Source organism: Trachypithecus francoisi, unplaced genomic scaffold, assembly GCF_009764315.1.
Source record: "Trachypithecus francoisi isolate TF-2019V2 unplaced genomic scaffold, Tfra_2.0 Lachesis_group12, whole genome shotgun sequence".
Taxonomy (NCBI): Eukaryota; Metazoa; Chordata; class Mammalia; order Primates; family Cercopithecidae; genus Trachypithecus; species Trachypithecus francoisi.
Window position 1 is genome coordinate 75,680,960 of NW_022681457.1, and position 24,172 is coordinate 75,705,131.

The 24,172-nt window shown below is 43.9% G+C and overlaps 2 protein-coding genes across 4 annotated transcripts in view; both read left to right on the plus strand.

The window, feature by feature from the left end:
- BEND5 (BEN domain containing 5) overlaps positions 1-13,479 on the plus strand; it is a 49,996-nt gene extending 36,517 nt beyond the window's left edge. For both annotated transcript variants that reach the window (XM_033226461.1, XM_033226462.1), the window contains exons 5-6: positions 4,626-4,839; positions 12,959-13,479. In XM_033226461.1, coding sequence (XP_033082352.1) covers positions 4,626-4,839; positions 12,959-13,116 — 372 coding nt within the window. In that variant the 3' untranslated portion in view covers positions 13,117-13,479. The remainder of the gene's footprint in view (positions 1-4,625; positions 4,840-12,958) is intronic.
- The window catches only part of AGBL4 (ATP/GTP binding protein like 4), a 1,514,939-nt gene that overhangs the window by 1,274,456 nt on the left and 216,311 nt on the right, over positions 1-24,172 (plus strand). The window lies entirely within an intron of this gene.

Here is a 24,172-nt window from a genome sequence, read left to right on the forward strand (position 1 = left end):
GCTGGTGGATCGTTTCAGAGCAGTTTAGGGGGCCTCTTTTGCAAAGATAGCATTCTTCTCCCAGAAAATGAGTCTCTCAAACCTCATTTAATATTTTTACACATGAGTTGAACAGCAAATCTTGAAAATGCCTATTTTGTTTTTTCATTGGTTTTTGCCAGCGTGTTGCTATAAGACTAACCTGGTTTTTGTTTGCAACTAATTGGTAGTCAGGCAGAGAGAGTTTTAAATGCAGAGGAAAGGAAGCGGACACACTGGAAATGATGGCAGCTTCCCAGAACAGCATCTCCCACATCCCCCAAGTAGCCCTCATTGTTCTTGGCTCTGCTGTCTTCTCTAACCCTTCCTTCTGTCTGCACAATCAGAGGCCTTAATCTCTGCAAGGCTTAGAGCACTGGAATGGGATACATTTCCTAGTAGGAAATGATTTTTGTCCTATAAAACTTTTCACATAAATATATTTTGATCAAGTTCCCCCCTACCAGATGGCCATATTTTTAATAACCTCCTTTGACATATAACACTAAAACTGGTTGGATAGTATACTGTGGTTTACATGAATCAGGCTTGCCACACAAATTTCTGATTTGGGTAAAGTGCATTGTGTTTCTTTGTCTAAAATGTTTTATTTCAAAAACTCATTGAATCATAAAGCTGCAAAGACCATTAAATTTTAAATAACCTAATTTATACGTAGTATGGATAGGGAAACATATCCAGAGAAGGGACTCCTCTACCATTATATAACAGGTTAGAGGCAGGCAGGAACTGAAAGCCAGACCTCCTGGTTCCCAGGCCAGTGTTCTCACCAGTCTGTTCTGCTACATCCCTGAAAGCTGAGCATTGCTCCAGGTGACCTTGAGCCTCGCTAACCTCAGGGGCCCTTGTCTCAGATGCCCCAGTATATACCTGTGATTGGTCGTAGTGAAGCCCGTTTCCTTCTGTGCTCTAAAGTTGGCCTTGTACTTGAGTGAATGTCAGAAAATATTTTCATCTCTAAGGAACAGCAGCTCATCAGAAGTGAAAAACAGTTCCATAAAGACATTAAATATGCCCATGATTTTTTTTACTGCTTTGTGTACAGACTAGCCCGTATCACTTTGTAGGGGACAGAAGAGGCAAAGCCTTGACCCTCCCCACTGACATGTACTGTGAAGGACTGAATCAGGTGGCAAAGGCTCTAAGTGGGCTAGAAATTCAGAAAGGATAGAACTTAGGTTTGCAGTAACTAAGGAGTGTTTCCTGAATTTTAGACTGGGGCTTAAGATTAGCAGGCTTAAGAAAAAGTAGGGAAAACATTTATTCCTGAGCAAGAGAATGGCAGGAGCAGAAACCTGGGGAGGGGAAAAGGGGTAAAGGATGTAACAGTTGCTGTCCTCCTGACACTTTACATATCTTTTCTCATTTAACCTTCTCAGCAACTCTGAGGTAGCAATGATCTGCTGACTGTATAGATGAGAAAAGTGAGGCTCAGAAAAGTAAAGTGGCCCAAGTTAACCAGCAAGCAGGTAGAAGAGCTGAGATTTACAGCCAGGCTGGCCGCTCCAGCACCCATCCTCTTGATGTTACAGCACACTGGAAGTAGCAGGAAATGAACAAGTTCAGGAATTTTGTAGTATAGATGGACTATATAGATGAATATAGTAGGGGAATGAAGTAGTAGTAAACAGAATGGATTCTAATGGGCCTTCAAAGCCAGACTAAGGAAGTTGGGTTAAATATGATAGGAAACAGGGAGCCATTCAAAATTCCAGAGGATTTACATAAAAACACAGTTGAAAGACCACAGAAGTCATCTAGTCAAACAAGGAAGGAGGTGTTTTAGGGAACTTAATCTGTCGTGATTATAGGATGGGCAGGTTGAAGGGGGCAAGGACTGGAGGCAAAGGCCAATCCGTGGCTGTCTTCCTGGTTTCCCTGTCTGCAGTGGTGAACTGCACTGGAAGTTGGTGTGGGAAATAGCCAGGCAGATACAGAGAAAACTCAAAAGGAAAACTAACTGAACATTGATGTGTTAGGTCTGCTGTCTTTGATCTATATCAGCACCACCTTGGTGGCAGCAAGGAAGACAGGGAGAGCAGAAGCTTCAGGATTTGGGTTTGAATCTTGATTCCAAAATTGACTGTGTACCTTAGGAAAAGTTACATAGTCCCTCTGAATCTCTGTTTACATCTGTAAAATGGGAAAATAATTTCTACCTATTTTCATCTCTTAAGGTCATTATGAAGAATAAACAAATTGAATGTACAATACCTGGTTCATTATAGGTACTCAAAACGTACTAGTACCCCTTTTCTCTTGTAGAACTTTGGCTAAAAGGACTTTCTTCTCCCTTTCAAGAATAACAAATTAAAAGATCACAGGAAAGCAAGGCCCAGGGGGTCGGGGTGGGGTGGGGGGAAGAAGAGATTTTTGAAAAATCTGAAGTTGGCATCCATCTCTATGATTTTCTGATTCAGAATTTAATGTAATTCAAAGTTCCTTGTTTTTCTCCTGTCTCAGGAAGCTTGTGTGGGTGGCTTCAAGTGTCATCAAGGGAAGTGATGCAGGGTCCAGCAGGGAGCAGCAGGGAACTTGTCCTCAGCATGCCCAGTCTGGCACACAGACTGCCCACCTGCAGTTGGAACTGCGGAGGAAAGGCCACACTGGACCTTGGTGTCCGTGTTGCCTGGCCAGCAGCCAGGTAGCACATCCCGCTCCAAGGCTGCTTATCTTTCCTGAGCGGATGAACAGCTTTGCAGCACTGAAGGTTACAGCACAGAGAGGCCAGGTGGATCTAGTTATCTGATTGCCTGCAGCAGTCTGATCTTTTGAGCAAAAGGAGGTAAAGTCAGATGTGCAGGTAGATTGTTGACTTACATTCGTGGGTGGGTTGTGTTGCTATTTTTTTTCTTCTTGATGGTTAGAAAATTTCAGTAATTGGTAAAGGAAGAAGTTTTGCTGGCTGACCTGACTGCCTAACTATGTGTACTCGCCTTCCTTCCCAAGCCAAGCTCCAGTAGTAGAAAGATCTTTAATTGTTTTTTGAACAATTGGTCTTGCTGGTCTACCATTAGTTGGGTATGCATCCAGTCTCTTAGAGCAAGACCTCTCCAGAGATGTCTCTGACCATGTGATATTGGCAACCTGCAGGCCTTTCTGAAAACAAGGACCTTTGGCAGATCCTTCTCATGCCCCGTAGAAAGTTTAGCTCGTTAGCAGCTGCCGCCCTGTGTCCCGACAGAGGCCATTTCTTCCCTTCACAGACACAGCAGAAGCACAACGTAAATGGCAATGTCAAAGCGAACACTGTTTTTTTAATGATGAATGTTAGTAAATGACTTGTGAGATCTAAATTTTATACTAATTTTTTTTTTTTAGATTTACTAAAGGTGCAGAAAGGAGAACAAATGAAAATCTTGTAGCTTATTGCTGGAACATTCTGTGTCTTATTGGCTCTGCACTGAAACTCGTAGGGAGCGTAAGACTGTGTTTTGTTCTTTGTGCTGTCGGAATCAAACTGGGTACCTTGTGGTTGTGTTTAAAATCATAGGTGTTTTGAGCCAGAAGGAACTTTGAGATGAAATCCAGCTCTACCACTTCATAGGTAGGGAAATGAAGCTCAGAGGTGGGAAAGGACTGGCACAGCCCTACTCCAGTTGGCAGGGCAGCTGCTCTCCTTACTTGAGCTGGCAGAGGTTTTCACACTTCGCCATACATTGGAATTATTTAGGCCACACCCAGCCCAAATAAATCAGACTCTCTAGGAGTGGGACCCAGGAACTGGTGATTTTTTTTTTTTTTTTTTTTTTTTTGAGACAGAGTCTCACTCTCTCCCAGGCTGGAGTGCAGTGGCACAGATCTCAGCTCACTGCAACCTCTTCCTCCCAGGTTCAAGCAATTCTCTTGCCTCAGCCTCCCAAACAGCTGGGACTACAGGCGCATGCCACCACGCCTGGCTAAGTTTTTGTATTTTTAGTAGAGACAAGAGTTTTACCATGTTAGCCAGAATGGTCCCAATCTCCTGACCTCGTGATCCATCCACCTCGACCTCCCAAAGTGCTGGGATTACAGGCATGAGCCACGGCTGCTGGCTGGCACTGGTGATTTTTACAGCTCCCTAGGTGACCCCTGTGTGCACCCAAGGTTGAGAACCACCATGCTAGGAAGGTTTATGTCCCAGAATGTTCACATTAAAGGAAGGTGGATCTTTGCATAGTGTAACACAGAAAGAAGTTACGCGTGTGTGTCCTGAGATTTGATCAGGCTCCGAGCAGCCTCGCGATAACCTAAGTATAGTGTAGAATCTCAACTCTGCCACTTACTAGTTGAATGATGTTCAGCAAGTCACTTCACCTTTCTGAACCTGGTGTTTCCATCTGAAAGGAAAATGGTGTTATAATGCCTTCTATCCACAATTGCCGTGAAGATTTGAGATAGCAAATATAAAGCGCTAGAATAAGGCCTGGCACACTACAGGAATTCAGTAGATGATAGCTATTCTGATTACCCTTAAAGAGAGTTAATTTCATATTTATGACATGAATCTCTTACAGTTGTGCAGCAATGCTTTTTAAAGGACAAGAGAAGCCTCCCACTGCCCTCCTGTCGGACTAAACAGGTGCTGGTGTTCTTATTCCTCTCAGGTCCATCTGGGAAGCGGGATTTGGGTTGATGAGGAGAAATGGCACCAGCTACAAGTAACCCAAGGAGATTCCAAGTACACGAAGAACTTGGCAGTTATGATTTGGGGAACAGATGTTCTGAAAAACAGAAGCGTCACAGGAGTCGCCACAAAAAAAAAGAAAGATGCAGTCCCTAAACCACCCCTCTCGCCTCACAAACTAAGCATCGTCAGAGGTAGGTCACTGAGTGGAAACATAATGACTCTGTCAAGAATGTGTTAGGCACAATTCAATTCAGTGATTACTTATGAAACCTCTGCATGCAGACCCTGGGCTGAGCCCGGGGACACCAAGCAGATGTCCCAGAGGAGCTCACATTTACCAGGGCAGATGAGCTGTGGACACAAGTATGATTATATGCCACAAGGAATTAGCATGAGAAAGGGACAGATGGCATGCTAAAGGAGTTCTCAGGATGGGAGGATACCCTTAGCTGGAAAATCAGGGAAGAATTCCTCGGGACCGGGGTCACTGAACTGAGCCTTGAAGGGTACAGCAGACAAGGAGACACAGATATGTATGGTGAGGTATTGCACTTCTGCAGGCAGAAGCATCTTGAACAAAGGCATGGAGATGGGAAGGGAATGCTGCTGTGTACCCAGAGCAGGAAAGGTCAAGGCTAGGGGACGCAGTTCTTGGTGGTTCTAGCATTGTGCCTGGGGCAGTTAATGAGATGAAGACCAGCTGGTAGTCACTACATTCGGCTTCCTTTCTGGTATTTGGGAGAGGTTGGAGGGCAGGCAAAGAGACAGGGAGCCATTTGTCTCCCTAAAGATAGGGCTGTATCCTGGACTCTGGAATTTCTCTTCCTCCCTCCCTTTCCTCTTTTCCTTCTTTCCTTTCCTTTTTTCCTTCCTTCCTTCCTCCTTTTTCCTTCCTTCCTTTCCTCCTTCCTCCTCTACTTTCCTTCCTCCTCTCTTCTTTGTCCTCTCTGTTTTTTCTTTCCTCCCTCTCTCCCACCCTCTCTCCATCCATCCATTCTTTGCCAGGCCCTCTACCGGGTATTGACACAAAGAAGGGTAAGACACAGCCTCCATCTGCAAGGAGTTCATAGTCTCACAAGGAAGATAAACACAAAAACAACTAGTTACTCTACAGAAAACACAAACTATAGAGACAAACAATGGTGCAGAGGGAGCAAAGAGAATACAGTAGTTGCTAATTATTTTAGGCACTTACTGTGTTTCAGGATTTGGGGGTTTTTGTTAAATGGTTCTCTTTTAAAAAACACTTTTATATATGTTAATTCATTATCCTCATAACAACCCTACTGTTGTTTACTATTATAATTCCTATTTTACAGACAAGGAAACTGAGACACAGAAATGTTAAGTAACTTGACCAGGTTATACAGCTAGAGGCAGGAAAGCCAGGAACCCGAGCCAGCAGGCTGTCTTCAGAATCTGTGCTCCTAACCACTGACCAGTGTCCAGCTCTGCCATGTTTTCATAAAGAAAGTAAGACTCAGTCAGTCAACACTTGTGTTTTCAGCAGACTCTGGGGGCAGACAACAAATACGTCTAGGAACAAGCTCAATAATTTCAGGTACTGTGAGCTTGCTCATATGATGTGTGATAGGACAGAGAGGGCTACATTCACTGGGGTAGTTGGAGAAGGTTTGTTTAAGGAGGTGACATTTGAGCTGCAATCTGGATGTGGAAGAAGCATCTTTGTAATGATCTGAAGGGTGACAAATCAGGCAGAATAAGCAGCAGGTATGAAGGCCGGCGTGCTCCGGGTGTGAAGAAGCCCCATGTGGCTGGGATGCAGAAGAGATAGTGAGCTCAGGGAGGTGGGCGAGAGCCTGTCTTCTAGGGCTGGGAAGGCCACAGTAAGCAGCTTGGATTTGCTAGAGTAGAAGGGCAGTGGAGGTCTTCCAATCATGGAGTGACCACAGGAGAGCTGAGTTGCAAAACTGATGCACTGCTCTCGGTGGAAGATGCTGCTGCCATAGACTAAGGGCACAGCAGTGGAGGTGGAGAAATAGGCCCAGGTTTAGGGTGTATTTTGGAGTTCAAGGTGGCAGGACATAGGGTAAGCAACCAGCCTGAGGTCAAAGCTGTAAGGTTTCAGAGCCTAGATTCAAACACACACCCACCGACTCTGGTCTGGGGCTTGTTCTGCTGTAACATAGCTGCCTCCCTTGCCTGGCTGGCTCTGGATTAATTGATTTAGGCAGCCGCTTATTTTTGGATAATCAGAGGTAACCTTTCATCTGGCTGCTGTCTGAAATGGTAAAGCCTGATTTGGGAGGTCACCCTGAGAAAAAGGCCATCCTGGGGATGCACCCCTGCTCTGCCCTGCCTGGTAGGTGACCGACTTCTAATTCTGCTATGCTGGTTGGAACGTGACTCAGGAGGTCCTGGGTATCTTCAGATAACTGCCTGTTCCTGCCATTATTACATTGCATAAAATCATCTGCTGTGTATCTCCCTCAAGGATCTGGGGACTGTATCTGATTCATCTCTGTGGCCTCATTGCCAAACATAGTGTCTGGCACATAATAGGCACTCAGTAAATGAAGGTTGAACAGAAGAAACACGGAGACCCACAAGCTGATCCCCTGACCAAATTTGGTGTGATTTCTTGTAAATCACTTTCTCTCTCTGTTTCAGATTCCTTAGCTGAAAACTAAGCTGAAACTGTCTTGCCTCTTAAGATAGTCAGGGCTGCCTAGGATTGTAGCAGTGCAGCAGTGTAGAAGAACACATCTCAGCCATGTGGCTTGGGCCATTACACATTCTTTAGCTTCAACCCCAGCTGGGACTCAGCATCATCTGACAAGTTGTCTGAGTTTCCCTCCCTGATCTACTGCCTCATTTTCCAAGCGTTTTTAAAAATTTTTTACTTTTTCCAAATATGATAGTTCACATATATCAAAGAGATAGGCCTTGTCTCTTCTTTCACAGAGGAAAGTAAAGGAATTTCCACAGTTTTGAAGCATCACACCTACAGATTAACTATGTCCTCCATTTTCCTGTCTCCTGTCCCAAAAGAGTTCCTTATTTAGAGCTGGTGATTCTCTCCGTCTGGGCTCTGGATTTTAATCCACCTGCCTTCCTAAGTACCTTGTTCCTTCAGTTATGTTCCTGCTCTACTGTTTCCTTCCCAGCATTGTATAAATATATTTGATCACTCATTTCTTACAAAAGCAAAGAAATCCTCCTTGAAGGGCACTCTGTCACCCAGCTGCTGTTATATCTCCCTTCTTTCACATTCAGGCTCCTGGAAAGACTGGCTACACCCGCTGTCTGTGTTCCCTGTTAATGCCCTTGCCATTTGCCTTCCCCTCCCAGCCTTCTGCTTAATGTGTTTTCACCAAGGTCCCCAGTGACTTCCTCATCACTAAATCCTTGTGTGTTTCTCACACTCTCACTGGCACTGTTTGACACGACCATTCCTCCTTCACTGAGAAACCTGTTCTGCACACTGGGGATTTCTTCCCACCTCTCTGATTTCTCAGTCTCCTTGATGGGCCCTCTCCTCTGTGTCCATCCACCTTCTCTCTAGTCCTACCAAGCATTCCTCAGCTTCTCTCTTCACTTCCTATTGTTCCCATTGCCTTCAGTGTGCCCTTGGCTCTGGGTTGAAATCCATACTCCTCATCTATCGCAGATAATCTGCCTTTGGGCCTAGTGATCTGCCTTTGGGACGCCTCTGACCTCATCTTGTACCGCACTTCCCATTTGCCACCATGCTGCAGCACTGGAGGCCTTCTTCCAGGTCCTTTCTGTTCCTACTCGCTTGCTCCTGATCTGCATGCCCTCCCTCCCTGTCACTGAGAGAGGCCTCCCCAGCCACTCAGTCTAAAGTAGCCTCTCCATTGCTGTCTGCCACATCTCTGCATAGCATTCCTATTTACTTTTTTTACTTGATAATTTTCTTTCTTCTCCCACTTCCATTAGAATTAAACTTTATGAGCATCTTGTTCAGGGCTAGCCTATAGTAAGCGCTCAATAAATATTTGTTGATTCAATGGATGATGACTCCCAAATGTGTATTTGACTCAATTCACACTTCTGATTTCTTAATCTATGTATCAAAGTGCCCACTGGTTATCTCTTCACAGATGTCCACATGACATTGGCAAAACTGCACTACTCACTTCTCTTTGTTTCTTCCTCTCCTTCTCTGTGAAGCCTTCGCCTCTTCTGTGTTCCCTGTCTTGGTGAGTAGTACCACCAGCCAGGCACCCAGGCCTCATCCTTGACTCCTCCACATCCCTCACTACCCATCTGTTTGGCCCCAAATCTCTCTTAAACCACTGCTGATCCACTCCCTCATTTTCTAAGCCATTTTAAAATGTCTCTCCTTTTTCCAAATATGGAGAGAACCATCTGTATCTCTCCATAGTTACTGCCCTTCTCATAGCCCACACTCATTTCTCCCCTCCATTACTCTGGCAGCTTCCAGACTCCTGTCTCCATTATGTAACCAGAGCAATCTTCAGAAACCAGATATCCCTTGACCACCACCCAGTCACAGCCTGTTCAGAATGTTCATTATTAAAGAGTAAGCTTCTTAACATGCCAGAAAAGCACCTTTGTAATCTGGTTCCTGGCTGTACCTCCAGTATTATTTTTCAGCAGTATTCCCCCTGCACTCTAAGTTATTACCATGGTGAACTGCCGTATTCCCTGAGCAAGCCTTGTTCCCCATCACCTTGGGGAATTTGCAGATACTTTTCCGGATGCCTGGAACACAGGTTACACTACCTACCTTCCATCTGTGCTGCCTTGCCTGGCTAACTGCTGCTTACCATGCAGATCTGCTTAGGTGAGCCTTCCTTCAGGAAATCATCTCTGACCTTTTAGGGTGGGTCGATGTTTCTGTCTGTCATTCATCTCAGAGCACCCAGTGCCTACCTCAGTTCTCTTACTGTATCTTTGCCTCCTAGGGACCTTGTCTAACCCTTATTGCCTATAAATGCTTGCTATGTACATGAATGAGAAGGAAATTGACTTGCCCAAGGCCATATATCTGATTAGAGATAGCCAAGCTGAACTGGGCTTTCAGGCTACCTGCTGTCGCCAGAGGTTTCTTGTATTACTGAAATATAATGTTGATTTTTTTTTTTTTTTTTACTAGACAGGCAGGTTTGACGTCTGTCTCCTATCCCACGATATAACCACTGTTTTTAGCCTAATTATTTGAGCTATTCCAGATTGCATTTGGCTGGTTCTTCCCATGCAAGCTGTCTGCTGGATTGAGATTGTTTATATTTATTTTGTCTGATTTTATCACATGTAGTCACATTTGCCATATAAAAAAATAGAAAAGCCTTTATGCTCACAGAGTTGGTGAGGATTTCTTCTTTTTCTTGATTTTAAAATAATTCCTTACCTGATAGCAGAGCGATGGGGCAAACATTGATGCTACTTTGGAAAGATAAAAGCAGGAGAACTGAAGCAGAGTCTTGCTCTAATGACAAGCTCCAGAATGACAGTTCAACCTATTAAGGTCAAATGACCTTTTGCGGAGTGTCTGAGTTTTCTAAATGAGCCTCAGCTTTGCGTTCTGGTTAATTTTTATAACTTTTTTAATAGGACACATTAGCACTGTTATAAACCTTGTTAATTAAGCAATAATCTCAAATGCTCCCTCGCAGAGGGAGACATTCCCAGCAACTGCAGGTGATTAATATCTAGAGTCTAACGAAAGCCTTTTAATCAACCTGAGAAGCTGTTCGTTCAGTGCTGTTACCCACGGGAAATGAGAATGATTGAAATTCTACAGAGGCTCCTCCGAAAGCCTTCTTCCATTTGCACCTTTCTCCTACCTCTTCCCTGATTAGTGCTAGGGGCGCCAAGGGCCACCACGCCCACTCTCCTGCCTTTTCCTTCTGTCTCTTTTGCCACTTTACCTGCCATTATTACCTTGCAGACAATTAGAGACTTCAAGCTGGGGGAATCTTCTTAGATTCTCTGGTTTGACATGCTACTTTTGTAGATAGTGAAACTGAGACCCAGAGAAGTCCCCCCTAGAGGTTGCACAGCATCTAGGGTTAGAATCAGATATGAATATCTCAACTTCTAAGCAGTTCTCATCACAGTTTTTCTCCCTCATTTGGTTCAGGTTCTGACAAAGTCGCTATGGGTGTGTTTTCTCCTGGCCTAGGGGTAGAGAGGGAATGCCTGAATGTCCCAGTCTGTTGGGGGAGACAATGTGGTTACAGTTTTATTAGATTGTGATTCATGCTTTGACAGAGAGAAAAACCTAGACAGGTGTGGGAGCACAGAGTTCCAGGTAGAGTGGGGTCTCCTAATTCAGTCTGATACCAGGTTTCAAGAAGGCTGAATCTGGAAGAATGAGTAGACCTTAGGCAGGTGAAGGGTAAGGACTTAAGCAAAGAGGAGCAAAGTCACTGACAGGTGGAATAGGTTGAAAAGGATGATGAATATAGCAGAGGTGGGACTGAAGAGACAGGGCCTCCTACCTTCTTGTCTCTCAGTCCTTATGGAAAGGACTGAGATGAAAGACAAGATGAAGTGAGGATTAGTCAGGCTTGGGAGTAGTCAGGAAGTGATGGGTAGAGGTCAATTAAAAGCTTTTAAAGGCTTCTCTGCAAAACCCTTCTCGGTGGAAAGAAAAAGGTGCCTCAGAAAAAGAACGCTTATGGGAGGTGCACCTGCAGCATGAATGGCAACAGGAGGCAGACTGGCTGGCTCTGTGCCCAGGGAAGGACTCAGCGTATGGGGAGGTAGCAGTGGATTCTGCCCTATACCTACTCCCTTTCTCCAGGCCTCGGGCTTCTCATATGTTAGTGGAGAGGTTAGCATAAGTTAGTCTTCACGATCCGTGTTGACATTCTGCATCTCTGAGACAATTACCTGTTCTGAGCTGGTTTGCTAATGACAAGATTTTGTTTGTTCTGCATGGCAATTCCTCAAGGTTGGATTGTCATTCCTGTTTAGTTGAGAAAACTCAGGCTCAAAGAGTCCCCAGGGGGTTTGCCCATTATTACATACTCCCATGGTACATTCACCACCCACACCCTAGTCCTCTTCTGTCCACAATATTTGTATTCCCTTAGGTTTCCCTGGAAAAGCATTTATTCAGTCATTTAACATATATTTATTTAAGCTTGCCCCTGTGCCAAACACTGTGTTAGGCCCTAGGAATTAATAGTTGTAAATACATAAAATACTCAAAACAACCCATACAGGTGTAGTATTCTTTACAACTTGAAAAAGGCAACATGTTTATCCCACATGCCTCATGGCAGCATTAAAAAAAAAATGCTCTGTAGTTTGTTATCCTTACTTATGAGGTGAAGAATCTAGGGCAACGATTTGCACCAGGTCCCCAGGCTAGGCAGTCAGTTGAAATCAGGCTCCAGCCAGACCTTGTCTGGAGCTGGCTTTTTGCTTTATCACAGCAAATGGTGGACTCAGTAAGAGAGTGGCTGTACTGAGCCTCATTAGTAATCACAGCAGTGAGACACTGCTTCACACCCACCAGATTGTCAGAACCTTAATAATGTGACAGTGTCAAGTACTATTAAAATGGGGCAACCAGTACTACTTGCATACACTGTTGCTAGGAGTGCCAGTCAGCACAACCACTTTGGAAAACAATTTACCAGGCATCACCTAATAAAGTTGCATATGCACACATCTTAACATTCAGCAAGTCCACGCCTAGGCTGATACGGGAGAATTTCTTGCATGTATTCCCCAGAGGCATGTGCCAGGGTGTTTTTAATTGCAAAACCAAGTTTCCACGGATGCTACAATGGATAAACACATTGTGACAGAGCCATACAATAGAACACTACTCATCAGTGAAAATGACCTACAACTACATTTTTCATGAGTAAACCTCAAAACTGTAACATTTGAGCAAAAAAAAAGCAAGTCAGGATGATACATAGAGTGGGCACATTTATAAAAAGATTGAAAATGGAAAATAAACCATATATTATTTAAGGATATATACATGTGTTAACACTAAAAGAAGAGAAAAAGCAAAAGTTCAGGAGAATGGTTATCTGTGGTGGAGAGGAAAGAATTGGGGAGGGGCCTCCAGGTGCTTGGGAGGAGCCAATAGCATCCTGCCCCACTGAGCGGTGGGCACGTGGCGCTTCATCATTACTTTTAAAGTGTACATTTACAGTGTATAGCTCCTCTTTTCTAAGTACATTCTGTGTTGCAAATTTTAAAATATAGCTATGCCAGATACATGAACTGGTATTTGGGATGTATGTTGAGAGGCACATTTTCTTTTACCCTCCTTAAAAGGTTTTTACTCGAATTCACCATTAATCCTCGGCCTTGTTTCTTCTCCCTGTCTAGAGTGTTTGTATGACAGAATAGCACAAGAAACTGTGGATGAAACCGAAATTGCACAGAGACTCTCCAAAGTCAACAAGTACATCTGTGAAAAAATCATGGATATCAATAAATCCTGTAAAAATGAAGAACGAAGGGAAGCAAAATACAATTTGCAATAAACTTTGGATTTTTCATAAAGCTTTCGTGTTTTCCTTGTGTGGCCTGTGATTTGCGAGCGATGGTGCCGTCCAAATCAGACCCCACCACGCATGGTGGTGTGTGGGCAGGAATCCATTGGGTTCTGGGGTCAGCGGCTTGTTCTGAGTGTGGACACTCCAAAGAAGACAGATGGCTTTGCTGAGACTCAGGAGCAGCCTGGCACTGGTGTCCTTCTGGGAATGGGGAAAACACTCTTCTTGGAGGGGGATAAGGTTGCCGGAGTTGCCTGTCACTTGACTGGGATTTGAATGGATATTTTTACCATCCAAGGACTTCTCTGTTCCTCTATTTTGTTCTATAATAAAGTTTCATTAATTCTTTGATGTAGATAGTCTTTATCCTCATTTCTTTAGTATATTACATATACAGTGGAGGTGACCAGTGTGTTGTGCCACCTGGCATGTCCTTCCTTTCAGGGGAGGAATATTCCGGCTGAAGGAGAGAAAATTCCTAAGAGATATGGTTGCTTTCCACAGATGTGAAGGTCTGTCTCAAAAGCAGATATCTTTCTCTGACTTCAAAGGCCAGATCTTGGACCAGTCACCTTTCTCACTCGAGGTGATCTGAGATTCAGCTTCCCTGATCATTGGAATCAATCTTTGTAAAGGGGTGAAGACAGGGTGATAATGTTGGATGAGCATAGGGTTACATTCAGGAACTAGGGGCACTGTTACCTGGTATCAGTTCTTTCATCCTATCTTGTATCTCAAATGTTCTTTCAAGTTACATAATTTTTATCTCATTATTTATTCAGTTACTGAGTCTCTAAGGTGCCTGGCACACATTCTGGCAAACCACATTAGAACTTCCTGTTGATTTGCACTTTGCTTTCTGTAATGCCTGTGAAGTATGCATGGCATATTAGAAAGGGCAAGGGCTTTGGGCTGATGCGTCTAGATTCCAAGCCTGGCTCCCCTGCCTGCTTTGGGCTTAACCTGTCCTCTCTGAGTTTCCATTTTCTATTTCACGAAAAGGAGATAATACCTACCTTTCAGAGGTGCTACAAGGATTAGCGATAACGTAAGTGTTCAATAAATGTTAGCAACTGTTATTCATTTCTGATTATTGGCTGTTACCGTTGGTTAGAAAAGTGGCCTCTGGTTTCTCTAATGGTTCATCCATTAATTGGTAGTCTGTAACCAAAAGCTCAGGGTCACTGGAGTAAGTAGGAGAGGTGGCTGCCACTTTGAGAACTTTTATTTTGATTGACTCTCAGTTAACTAAACTTATTCTCACAGTTCTTATCAGCAATAAGGAGGAAAACAATGCCTACCTCATAGGCCGTGTGGACAACTTAATAATGTTAATAATAACATCGTTAATATGTGCCAAGACTTTTCTAAGTGTTTAACATAGTATGTTAACTCATTTCACAGGGTAAGTAAAGTTCCTGACACTTAGTAGATAGATGTTCAATAAATACTTGATAAAATATGTTCATTTAAGGGCATGGGGAAGCTGGAGCATGAGTTGTGTGGAGCGCGTGAGAGGCTGGAAAACAAAGTTTGCATCCTTGTTGAGCTCATCCCCTTTTCTCTCCGTGCATAACAAAGATTATAACACCTGCTCTGAGGCTCTGCATTTCTCCTTAAAGACTGATAAAGTATGGTACCTGCTTTACAAGTGCTTTTAGGTTCATGGGGGAATAGTTGTGGAAATAACTACAATAAAAATGCTATGATACATGTGAAAGTGCTTTGTGTAGTGTTTGATGCATATATTCAAGAGAACAGGGCAGTTAAAGATTATGGGATCTGGGTTTAAATCCTGGCTTTGCCACTTCCAAGCAGGTCACTTGACCGCTGGGCCTTGTTTCTTCTGGTGTGGAGAGAATGATCCCTAATTCAGGGTTGTTGTGGAGAGTAATCTAGATAATATCTGAAAAAAGGTCTCTGTAAATCACAAAGACCCTTGCAGGTGTTCGTTATTCTCCTTAGCATAGAAGGCAGAATGAAATCAGAAGTAGAGGCAACAAGGAATCGTGCTTGTAAGAGCCAATTCTGATGTAATCAGGAGGCTTCACACACTAATTAGGCTGAGACGGTTTGGCCTCTGTTGTGTACCTGGTGCCTTGTTATTGTAATATGAGGGCAAGATCATCATTCTCACACCCATACAAATGAAGAAACGGGCTCAAAAAAGGTTAAGTAATTTCTTGCTCGAGATCCTGGAGCTGTCAGAAGTGGACCTGGATCGGAACTCAGGTCTGTGAAAAACCTGCCCTTTTACCTCTTTCCTGAAAGACGAGTGGTAAATTATGGTCTAGGCTGAGAGTCTAGTCACATAGTCTCAGGATATGTTTAGGGGAAACCCAACCTAAGTTTTAGTCAATGGAAATCAGTCTTATTAATTCAGGCCATTTGGAGGGACTAGGAATGATAGTACTGCTTATAAACATTCACAGTTTTATTACATCCAAATACATATAAAAACTCAAATTCATTTTGTTTGGTAGAGTGTTTCCCAAACATGCACAATCTTAAGAGTTGGCTGAGGTGCTTAAAATACACATTTCCTGTTCTTTGGCTTGGAGAGCCTGATTGGGTAGGTCTGGGATGAGGCTGGGAACGTGTATTTTAACACAGATGTCACTTTTGAAACATACCAGTTAAAGTCATTAGAAGACCTTCATTAAAATGAAGGAATAAGAGTGTTCCCTATGTTAAAAAAAAAAAAAAAAATGGATGGGGAGCCAACAAACTGATGGTCTTTCTAATATGCCTGAGGATACTTGAAATTGAGAGTAGATTTCTTCTTAAGTAACTGAGACTGCCGTAACACCTGTTTAGAATTCCTCTTCATGGCCACCAAATGCTGTTCAGCTGGACACAATGCAGAAGGTGACTTTCTGTCTAGGCTCAAATGATTTGTCCCTCGCTTGTACACTTAGATTCTTTCGATTCTTGTGCCAGGCCAGTGAGTTGTATAGGAGAGGACTGTCAATACTGAATTGGCAGGACCTAAATCAATGAGGTTTGGGCACTGTCTTCAGAAGCCCCGGCAACAAGTTTTCTGATACCAGATGAAACAGAAAGATGGGGGTTGGCTTTATTTCCTTGCTTAGGAAAGTATATTGGTGACTTTTAGGTGCTTGTATGCTTCCTGCAGGCATTTCTAACTTGTGATTTTTTTGTAATTATAGTGGAAAACTACTTTATGGAAATATTGCCAAAAATAGGAAATACCCTCCAAACTGCACTGCTGAAAGCAATCGGATGTATCTCATGTAGTCTTTTTTCAAGGGTGAAAATATGTATTTTCCATACCTGTGATTATAGCACATAGTCAGCTTTGTATCCTTCCCTTTGCATTTAACATGTTTCACCATTGCTCCTTAAAATTCATAACTATCAGTTCTAACATCCACAAAGTGGACCGACATAAAGCTGCAATTGAGTAAACCACCTGGTCAGCTGCCCAAGCCCTAACCCACAGATCAGGGGTTTGTGAAGGGCCTGGCTGCACACTTTTCATCACACACACGAGCAAAGTGAGCTAGAGTTAGGAGGCAGATGCATGCGACTTTAGTTCCCAACTCTAGCACTTAAAAACAGACGAGGCAAGTTACTTCGTCTTTCTTAACACCAGCTTCTTCATCTGCAAAATGGAGGAAATAAGATCTAGTTATAGGGTTATTAGGAGTAATGAGAGTGTAATTAATGTGCACCAGCAAGAGAGGGGCTAAATGGCTGTCAGAGTAAATGTTGGGCTTCCTCTCCTCTCTTCTCTCCCTACACCTGTTCATTCCTCACTGAAGTGTGCTCCTCCTAACCTGCTGACCCCGTACGCAGTGACCTAGGCTTTCATACCCACCTTTGGCTCTCTGGACATCTTCTTATCCCATAGTTCTCCGTACATGGGGGATTTCCCCCACGCATGCTGACTAGCTCACTCCTTGGCTGCCAGCTCCCCTCACCTACCTCAGCCCCTACTCACTGCCACCCAAGGGCCCATTTACAACTTCCTTGGAGTTCTAGACTCTTTATAAATAAACCCAGATGAAGATTTTTCTGTTTCACAATGTTTTCTCTTTATATTTTCCCTCGTTTTCTTAAGAGTGGTTGTACTTTGGTCAAAAGGAATGACATTTTATCACTCTTGATACATATAATGGGTATGACCACTTTTTAAATTATTTTGCCCACTTAATAGGTGAAACATAGCACCTTGTTATGTTTTATTTTATTATAGTCAAGACTGCATATCTTTCCAGAGTTTGGCTACTTCTTTGTAGAAAAGGAAAGCTTCTTTAAAACCTGTAAGTAATTTCAGCAGAATCCATTTCATTTTGTGTTTAGTTTTCTCATGGACCAATGTGTTAACCTGGGCATATAATTTTTGCCTATATGTCTGCAAATAGACAATAGATATTTTCACTCTTTTGAAGTGATTGATCCCTTTCTGCCAGGCAGCTTCATAGGCTCATAGAACCTAAGGATCAAAGATGAACTTAGAGGTTTTCCACCCAAATCTCCTCCCCATTGTAAGCAAATATCATTCCAGACCATGCTTGAATACCTCCAAGCACAAGGAATTCATATTCCTACCCAAGAGTCCATCCAGTTATTGCCATCAGTAAAATATTATTCCATTGAGCTAAAAATCTACTTCCCTGAGACTTTCAAAGTCATTCAAATTCTTCTCTTTCAAGCCACACAGAATGTTTCCACTCACAGCCCTTTGTAGAGTTGAAGGTGACTGTCATTTCTCCTCACCAACTAATAAATAGCTCAAATTTTGCTTCACCATTTCTCGTGTGTAGAAGGCTACATGCGAAAGAGTGGGGAGTATGGATTTAGACAGCCATGTGTTCAAATCCTGTTTCTTCCACTTAGTGGTGTGTGACCTTGAACAAATTCTTAACCTCTCTGAGCTTCAGTTTTCCCATTTTGACAACGGGAATAGTAATATCTATCTCACAGGATTATGTCAAGAGTTAAGTAAGATAATGTGAACAAAGCATTCTAGGCATTCAGTATCTCTTAGTTCCCTAATCCTGAGAACTCTGACCATCCTGGTTGCTCTTTTATGGATCCGCCCCTGTAGATGAGACTCAGGACTGGACCTGGTGCTCCAGGAAGAGTTCGATCAGCAAGATGTCACTTCTTACTCTCGGACTTTGCATTAGCATCTTTAGCAAAAGAATTGTCTCATATTGAGCCAATAAGGCTCAGTAAGGTAATATTGACAGTATGTGTGGAAGGAAATGTTACCAGTCCCCTATTCTCTCTTTTTGGCTAACATGATACTTGTCCCTTTCATTTATTGTGTTATAAGGGAAAGAGCATCAATTGTGGAGCCAGTGAGACTAACATTGAATTCAAACCCTGCGTTCACTATTTATTAGATTAGAGGAAATTGAGCAAGTTTCTTAAAGTCTCCCAACCCCAGTCCCCCTGCTCATTGTGCAGTTGTTGGGTAATCATACTGACCTACAGTCAGTAGGTCCTGACTACAGCCACACCTACAGTCCCCACTCGACCCCAGTTCCAGCCTTCAGTAAATGTGAAATCTTTTTGTTCTTTTTTTCTCTCCTTTTTTATCCTAACAGCTCTTTAGTCCTCCCCACCCTTTAATTGTGTAAAATTTTCAAGTGTATTTCTTAAATGAAATACAGGACTTTGCATTCGTCCCTGTTCCATTTCATCTTATTGGTTTCAGCCCAACATTTCAGCTGGTCGAGATCTTCTTTACAAGTTGTGTTTAAAATACAAAAGACCCCCCAACCCCTCCCTATTCACCAATGCCCACCCACCCACCCCAAATAAACAAACAATAACCAGATGTATTGACTAGTACTTAGGCCAAGTGATCACTTTTCTTTGTCTCTGTTCCTCTTATCTGAATAATTTCTCTCTGTTCTTCTTATGTGCCTGATCTGAATAATTCACAAACTGTATCATAATTCCATTCACCATCCACTTTAGTCTCTTGGTTTCTGTTTTGTTCACTGCTGCATTCCCAGAACCTGGCATATAGTGCACACTCATTAAAAAGTTATTGAATGAATAAATGACAAAAGTCAAAGACCTGTTAGGAGACTGGGGCCCAATCCAGGCCTGGATAACAGTGAAGGACCCTACAGATGGAGGGAGAGCAATGGAGCAGAAGCAAACCCTGGGGTCATCAAGGCTCAGTCCCAGTGCTGGGAAGACAGCTCTGTCCCTGGTGAGCTCAGGCAGCCCAGGCCTTGGCCGCTGCCTAGTGTCAGACCACAGGGGTTCCTGATCTGGGCAGTGCTGAAATGGGGAGAGGAAGGTAATAAATATCCAGGGCCTGGGTCACCCCCACACTGATTGTTCTGTGAGGAGTCTGGGCCAGGGACCCTCCTCACCCCTGGAATAGGCACCTAAAGTTCACCCAGAAATCCTTAGTGAGCCCATATTGCCAACAGTCACACTGGACCCCATCGGCCTTGTTGCAGCAGCCCTCAGAGAAGCCACACAGGGAACAACTGCCAAGGTGGCGTTCACTGCATCGTTGTCCTTGGTTCCCTGCCATTGATTCCTCAGCATTTCTCATCCATTGCCACCTGTAGCTATGGCCAGCACTCAGCAGAAATGAGGTTTCCATGTTGAGATCATTTCTGGAGACTTTAGGGTCTGAATTGCAGTGATCACGGGGACTGTAGGGGGTCTCTTACACTATACCCCAGTTCCACCTCACATAAACCTTACCCTACTCCCACCTCTTGGAAAAGAGTGACTCAATTTAAATAATTTTCTGGAATCAGCCATACGTCAGCCCAGTTACAAATGGCTTTGCACTATCCACACTGTCCTGCCCCTGTGGAGCACCCTCAAGCTTTACACTTTCCCCCCACTCCTCTGCCTCTCTACCTTCAGCTGCTTGGCCCTGCTCAGTCTGGGGCTCTAACTTATTCTTGTCACTCTTTTAGATCATTAACCATGGGAGAGAAGAAAAAAAAAAAAAAAACGATCCTCTCTGGGCTTGAAGGCTCAAATCAAATATCATTCCCTCTAAGAGCCTGTTACCATCTATTCCTAAAGGACTCTCTCCCCTCTCTAGTTTTCCAAGTCTTCCTCCATCCTTCATTCCCAGCCCCAGTCTTCCCTATACTGTAACACTCAGAGGATTGTATTGTAATATTAATTTAGCTTCCTCTTCCTCACAAGGCTGTCAGTGAACTGCAGGCAGGACTGTGTAATTCATCTCTATACATGTTTGCTGAACCCCTACTGTGTGCTAGGTGCAAGAGATATGGTGATATTTTTTAATTAACTAATATTTATTGAACATTTACTATGAGGTAGCACTGTTCACCTTTTAATTCTCACACAACCCTGTGAAGCAGGTGCTATTACCATCTGCATTTCACAAATGAGGAAACTGATTTAATGAGGTTAAGTAATTTGCCCAAGGTGGCACAGCTATGACCTGGAGGAGCCAGAACTGGCATCTAAACCTGTGTGACTTCAGTGTCTGGCATCTTAATGATCATGCTAGATCCTACCTTAGATCTCTCAACATTGTCATAAGCTATTTTTTCCATCTGAGACTTCTCCTGCCTCCTCTGCTCTGTGACCTGCTTCTTATTCTCCTCCTTCCAGGAGATCTTTTGTGCTCCATCTCCAGCCTGGGTTGGAACCCCTCCCCCTGCTCTGTGGCACCTCTTGTGACCTCTGGTAGAGCCTCATCAAGCTGTCCCGTCATTGTGTGTCTATCTTTCTCCGTGGACTAAGCCCTTTAAGGTGGGGACCACCCTGTGTTGATCTCTGAGTCCCCAGGCCCAGTACAGAGCCAGTACGGATGGCATGGACCTCTCCCTAGAAGCCTGGTCCCTGGTGAGGAAACACTATGGGAAATAAACACCAAAGAAGTTATTTCTGCCTCGGGGTATAAGGCCTTGAGGGATCAAGGGAGCCCTCCATGAGGGGGTCATGACGCCTTCTTCTCTTGTTCTCATGGGTTTGATAGGCCATCACCAAGTCAAGAAAGAAGGAAAGGATTTGGCCGTAGTTAAGTTTGAGAACTCTGACCTCTCACTGTCAGAATATGACTATGGGCTTCACCACTTACCAACTCTGTGACCTCAGGCTAGTTACTTATTTGGTTTGGGACTCAGTTTCCTCTTCCATAAAATGGGAGGCTTCACGTTTCTGTAAGCATTATGTCAATATCTAAAAATCCACTTATAACTATACCTAGCACATAGTAAGCACTACATAAATGTTTATAATTATTGTGAGCTATGGGCAAGAGGTGGAAGAGGGTAGGATGAGTTCAGATGTTTCAAGGTATGAAAGTGGAGCTGGTAGTGGGAGATGAGGCTGGAGAGGTGGGTAGAGGCTGGGTCATGGAGGGCCTTGGTTCCAGGCTGAGCTGCTAGACTCTGAAGACCATGGACACACTGAAGGGTGGGGCTTTGTGCCTTAGAAAAATGATGCTGGCATCAGAATGGTGAATGGTTTGGAGGGAGAGGAAGGAGTTGAGAAGGCTATTGGGGGAATAACAGGTGAGAGATGATGAGGGTAGATGCTCACCCCTCTTCCTCCTTAAGTGCTGGTACTGCCAGGTGGGAACCTGACTATGAGCACCACAATGCAATGGTGCAGATGGGGAGTGCCCAGGGCAGCCATATCTAGAGCTGTACCTCCTTCATGCAGCTCCTGGACCCTGGAACAATTCAGCCCACGGAGGTGTGTCAGATACAGCATCCACCCTATGTCCAGGGGGGAGATCAAATGTGTTTGGGGGAAGAGGGTGCATTTCAGGTTTGGACATGTCTCTGTCAGGTCTTTCCTGAGCCACCCCCCTGATACCATGGGAACAGCATGGGATGTGGAGTAAAAGAGTATGGGTTTCAGGAGCATGACCTTGGCTAAGTCATACAACCTTCTGAGTCCTGAGATTTATTAGCAACAAGGAGCTGATGTATTACCTTCAGTACAAGAATAACAATGTCAACATTTAAGGCTGTTGCTAAAGTGCCCATCCCACGGCAGGTATGTAGTCGGAGCTCACTAACAGGTACTGCCCTCCCGCCAGAGTGATAGAAGCAGGGATGATGAGCACTTAGTTAGGGACGTCACACTCCACCTATGGGAGCCTTTGGGCTGGTCACTTCCTTCCTATGAGCCTCAGTTATACAAGCTCAAGTGTAATATGTGTGTAAAGGTCCCTACTCCACAACCTCCACAAGTGGTGTGGCCCTGACAGCATCCATGACCCAAGTCAGGGTTAGGAAACCTCAGAGCACTCCAGGTGGGAATGTAGATTTTTACAGTCTTCCTTCTTCCCCTGCCCCCACCTCTCCCTTCCATCAGGGAGCAGATTCCAGCCTCTGATACAGTCTTTTCCAAAACTAGTGGGAAGCACCTGGCCCTGGATATGAAGAATGACAGCCACTACTGAGAGGCTGTCAATGCTGGTGGGAGAAAAGAATCTGGAGTTCTTTTTTCCAATGGGTCTTTACATTATTTTCATTTTGCTGATTCATGCACTTTTCTGAGCTAAGGAGATTTGAGAGGTGTTTATTGGTTATTTAAGCAGAAAACCTCGTTGGCTTCAATCTCTTTGAGAAAAAGGGATTTAACACTGTGTAGCCCAGCCTGTTGCTGCCCTCCACAGGGCCCAGGAGGGCAGGTGGAGGCTTTGCAGGGTGGGGCTGCCCTCCAAAGAGCCCAGTCCAGTGCCAAGTAGACCCAACTGGGATTTCCAGTGTTGGCCAATCAAAACCACAGATGGAATGGAACTTTGGCCAGATTTGGAGGTAAGTTTCACTCTTCTAGGTTTTAAATTATGCTTATAAGCTGCCTTGTTTTATTCCTCTTTTTCTTTCATTCCCACATTCATTTCGAGTGAGAAGGGCAGCCAACAGGAGCATGCCGATGCTTTCCCCACACTGTTTCCCCAGCCTAGAATAAGGACATTATTCAGTTGGCCTTGTTGAACTCCTGTATGTCAGAAGCTACAGCAAATAATTCATACATTTAATCATAACAAGAGTATTTGGGACTTGGCATTATAGTCTATATTTCTTCTGATGAAGATACCATAGCCCAGAAAGGTTAGATTATTTGTCCAGTGTCACACAGCTAAAAAGGGAGAGGGTAAAGATTCAAATGCAAGTCCTTCTGAGACCAGGTCCAGTCTTCTTTTCGTCAAAGCCTCAATGCCTCTAGTAATCAGCAATGCCTGAGGGCCAGCTGGGTGCCAGGCCCTGTGCTATATGGCAAAGAGAAGTGTTTCTCTTCCCCTGGTTGGATTCTAGCCATTTCAAGATTCGCCTTGAATCCTCCTTCCCGTGTAAAGCAATGCAGGATGGTAGAAAAAGTGGAAAAGTGGAAGCCAATGCCCACCAATGGATAATTACCTGCATGCATGCACGCACACACATACGTGTACACACACACACTTGCGCGCACGCGCACACACACACACATTGACTTTCATCATAGAGTGAAATGTCATACAGCAAACAAAAAAATGAACTACAGGAGTATATATCAGCATAAATACATCTGAAAATCATAATGTATAGTAAGAAAGCAAGTGGCAGAGTGAAACAGAGTCTGTGATTATGTATGTAAAATTTTAAATGTGCAAAACCTATTATGGATTGTTTATAGACATATACATGCACAATCAGAGTATAAACACTCAGGCAGGAAGGACACATGCCAACTTTGGGACAGCCCTTATCAGGAGTGGTGTGGGGAAGAGTGAAAAAGAGGCTTCAGTAATGTTTTAAGTGTTTAAGACAAATAAACCAAAAAGAGACCAGAAGAGAAAAAGGCAGAAAGCAAAAAAGTACTGATTTATTCACCCTGGGAGGGTGCCGGGTGTGTGGTGATGGGGCACTGCACTGTCTGCGCCTGCTCTTCTGTGTAGCTGAAAGACAGACCTGGCCTGAAGCTGAGAGTCAGAAGGGGGTTACTGTTCTCTCACAGGCTCTTGAGAGGATTAAATGAGGGATCAGTTGAAGGCACTTTGTGAGCTGTAAAATATGATAGGAATATGAGTTGGTGCTATGCACTTCTGTGCCCTTTCTTA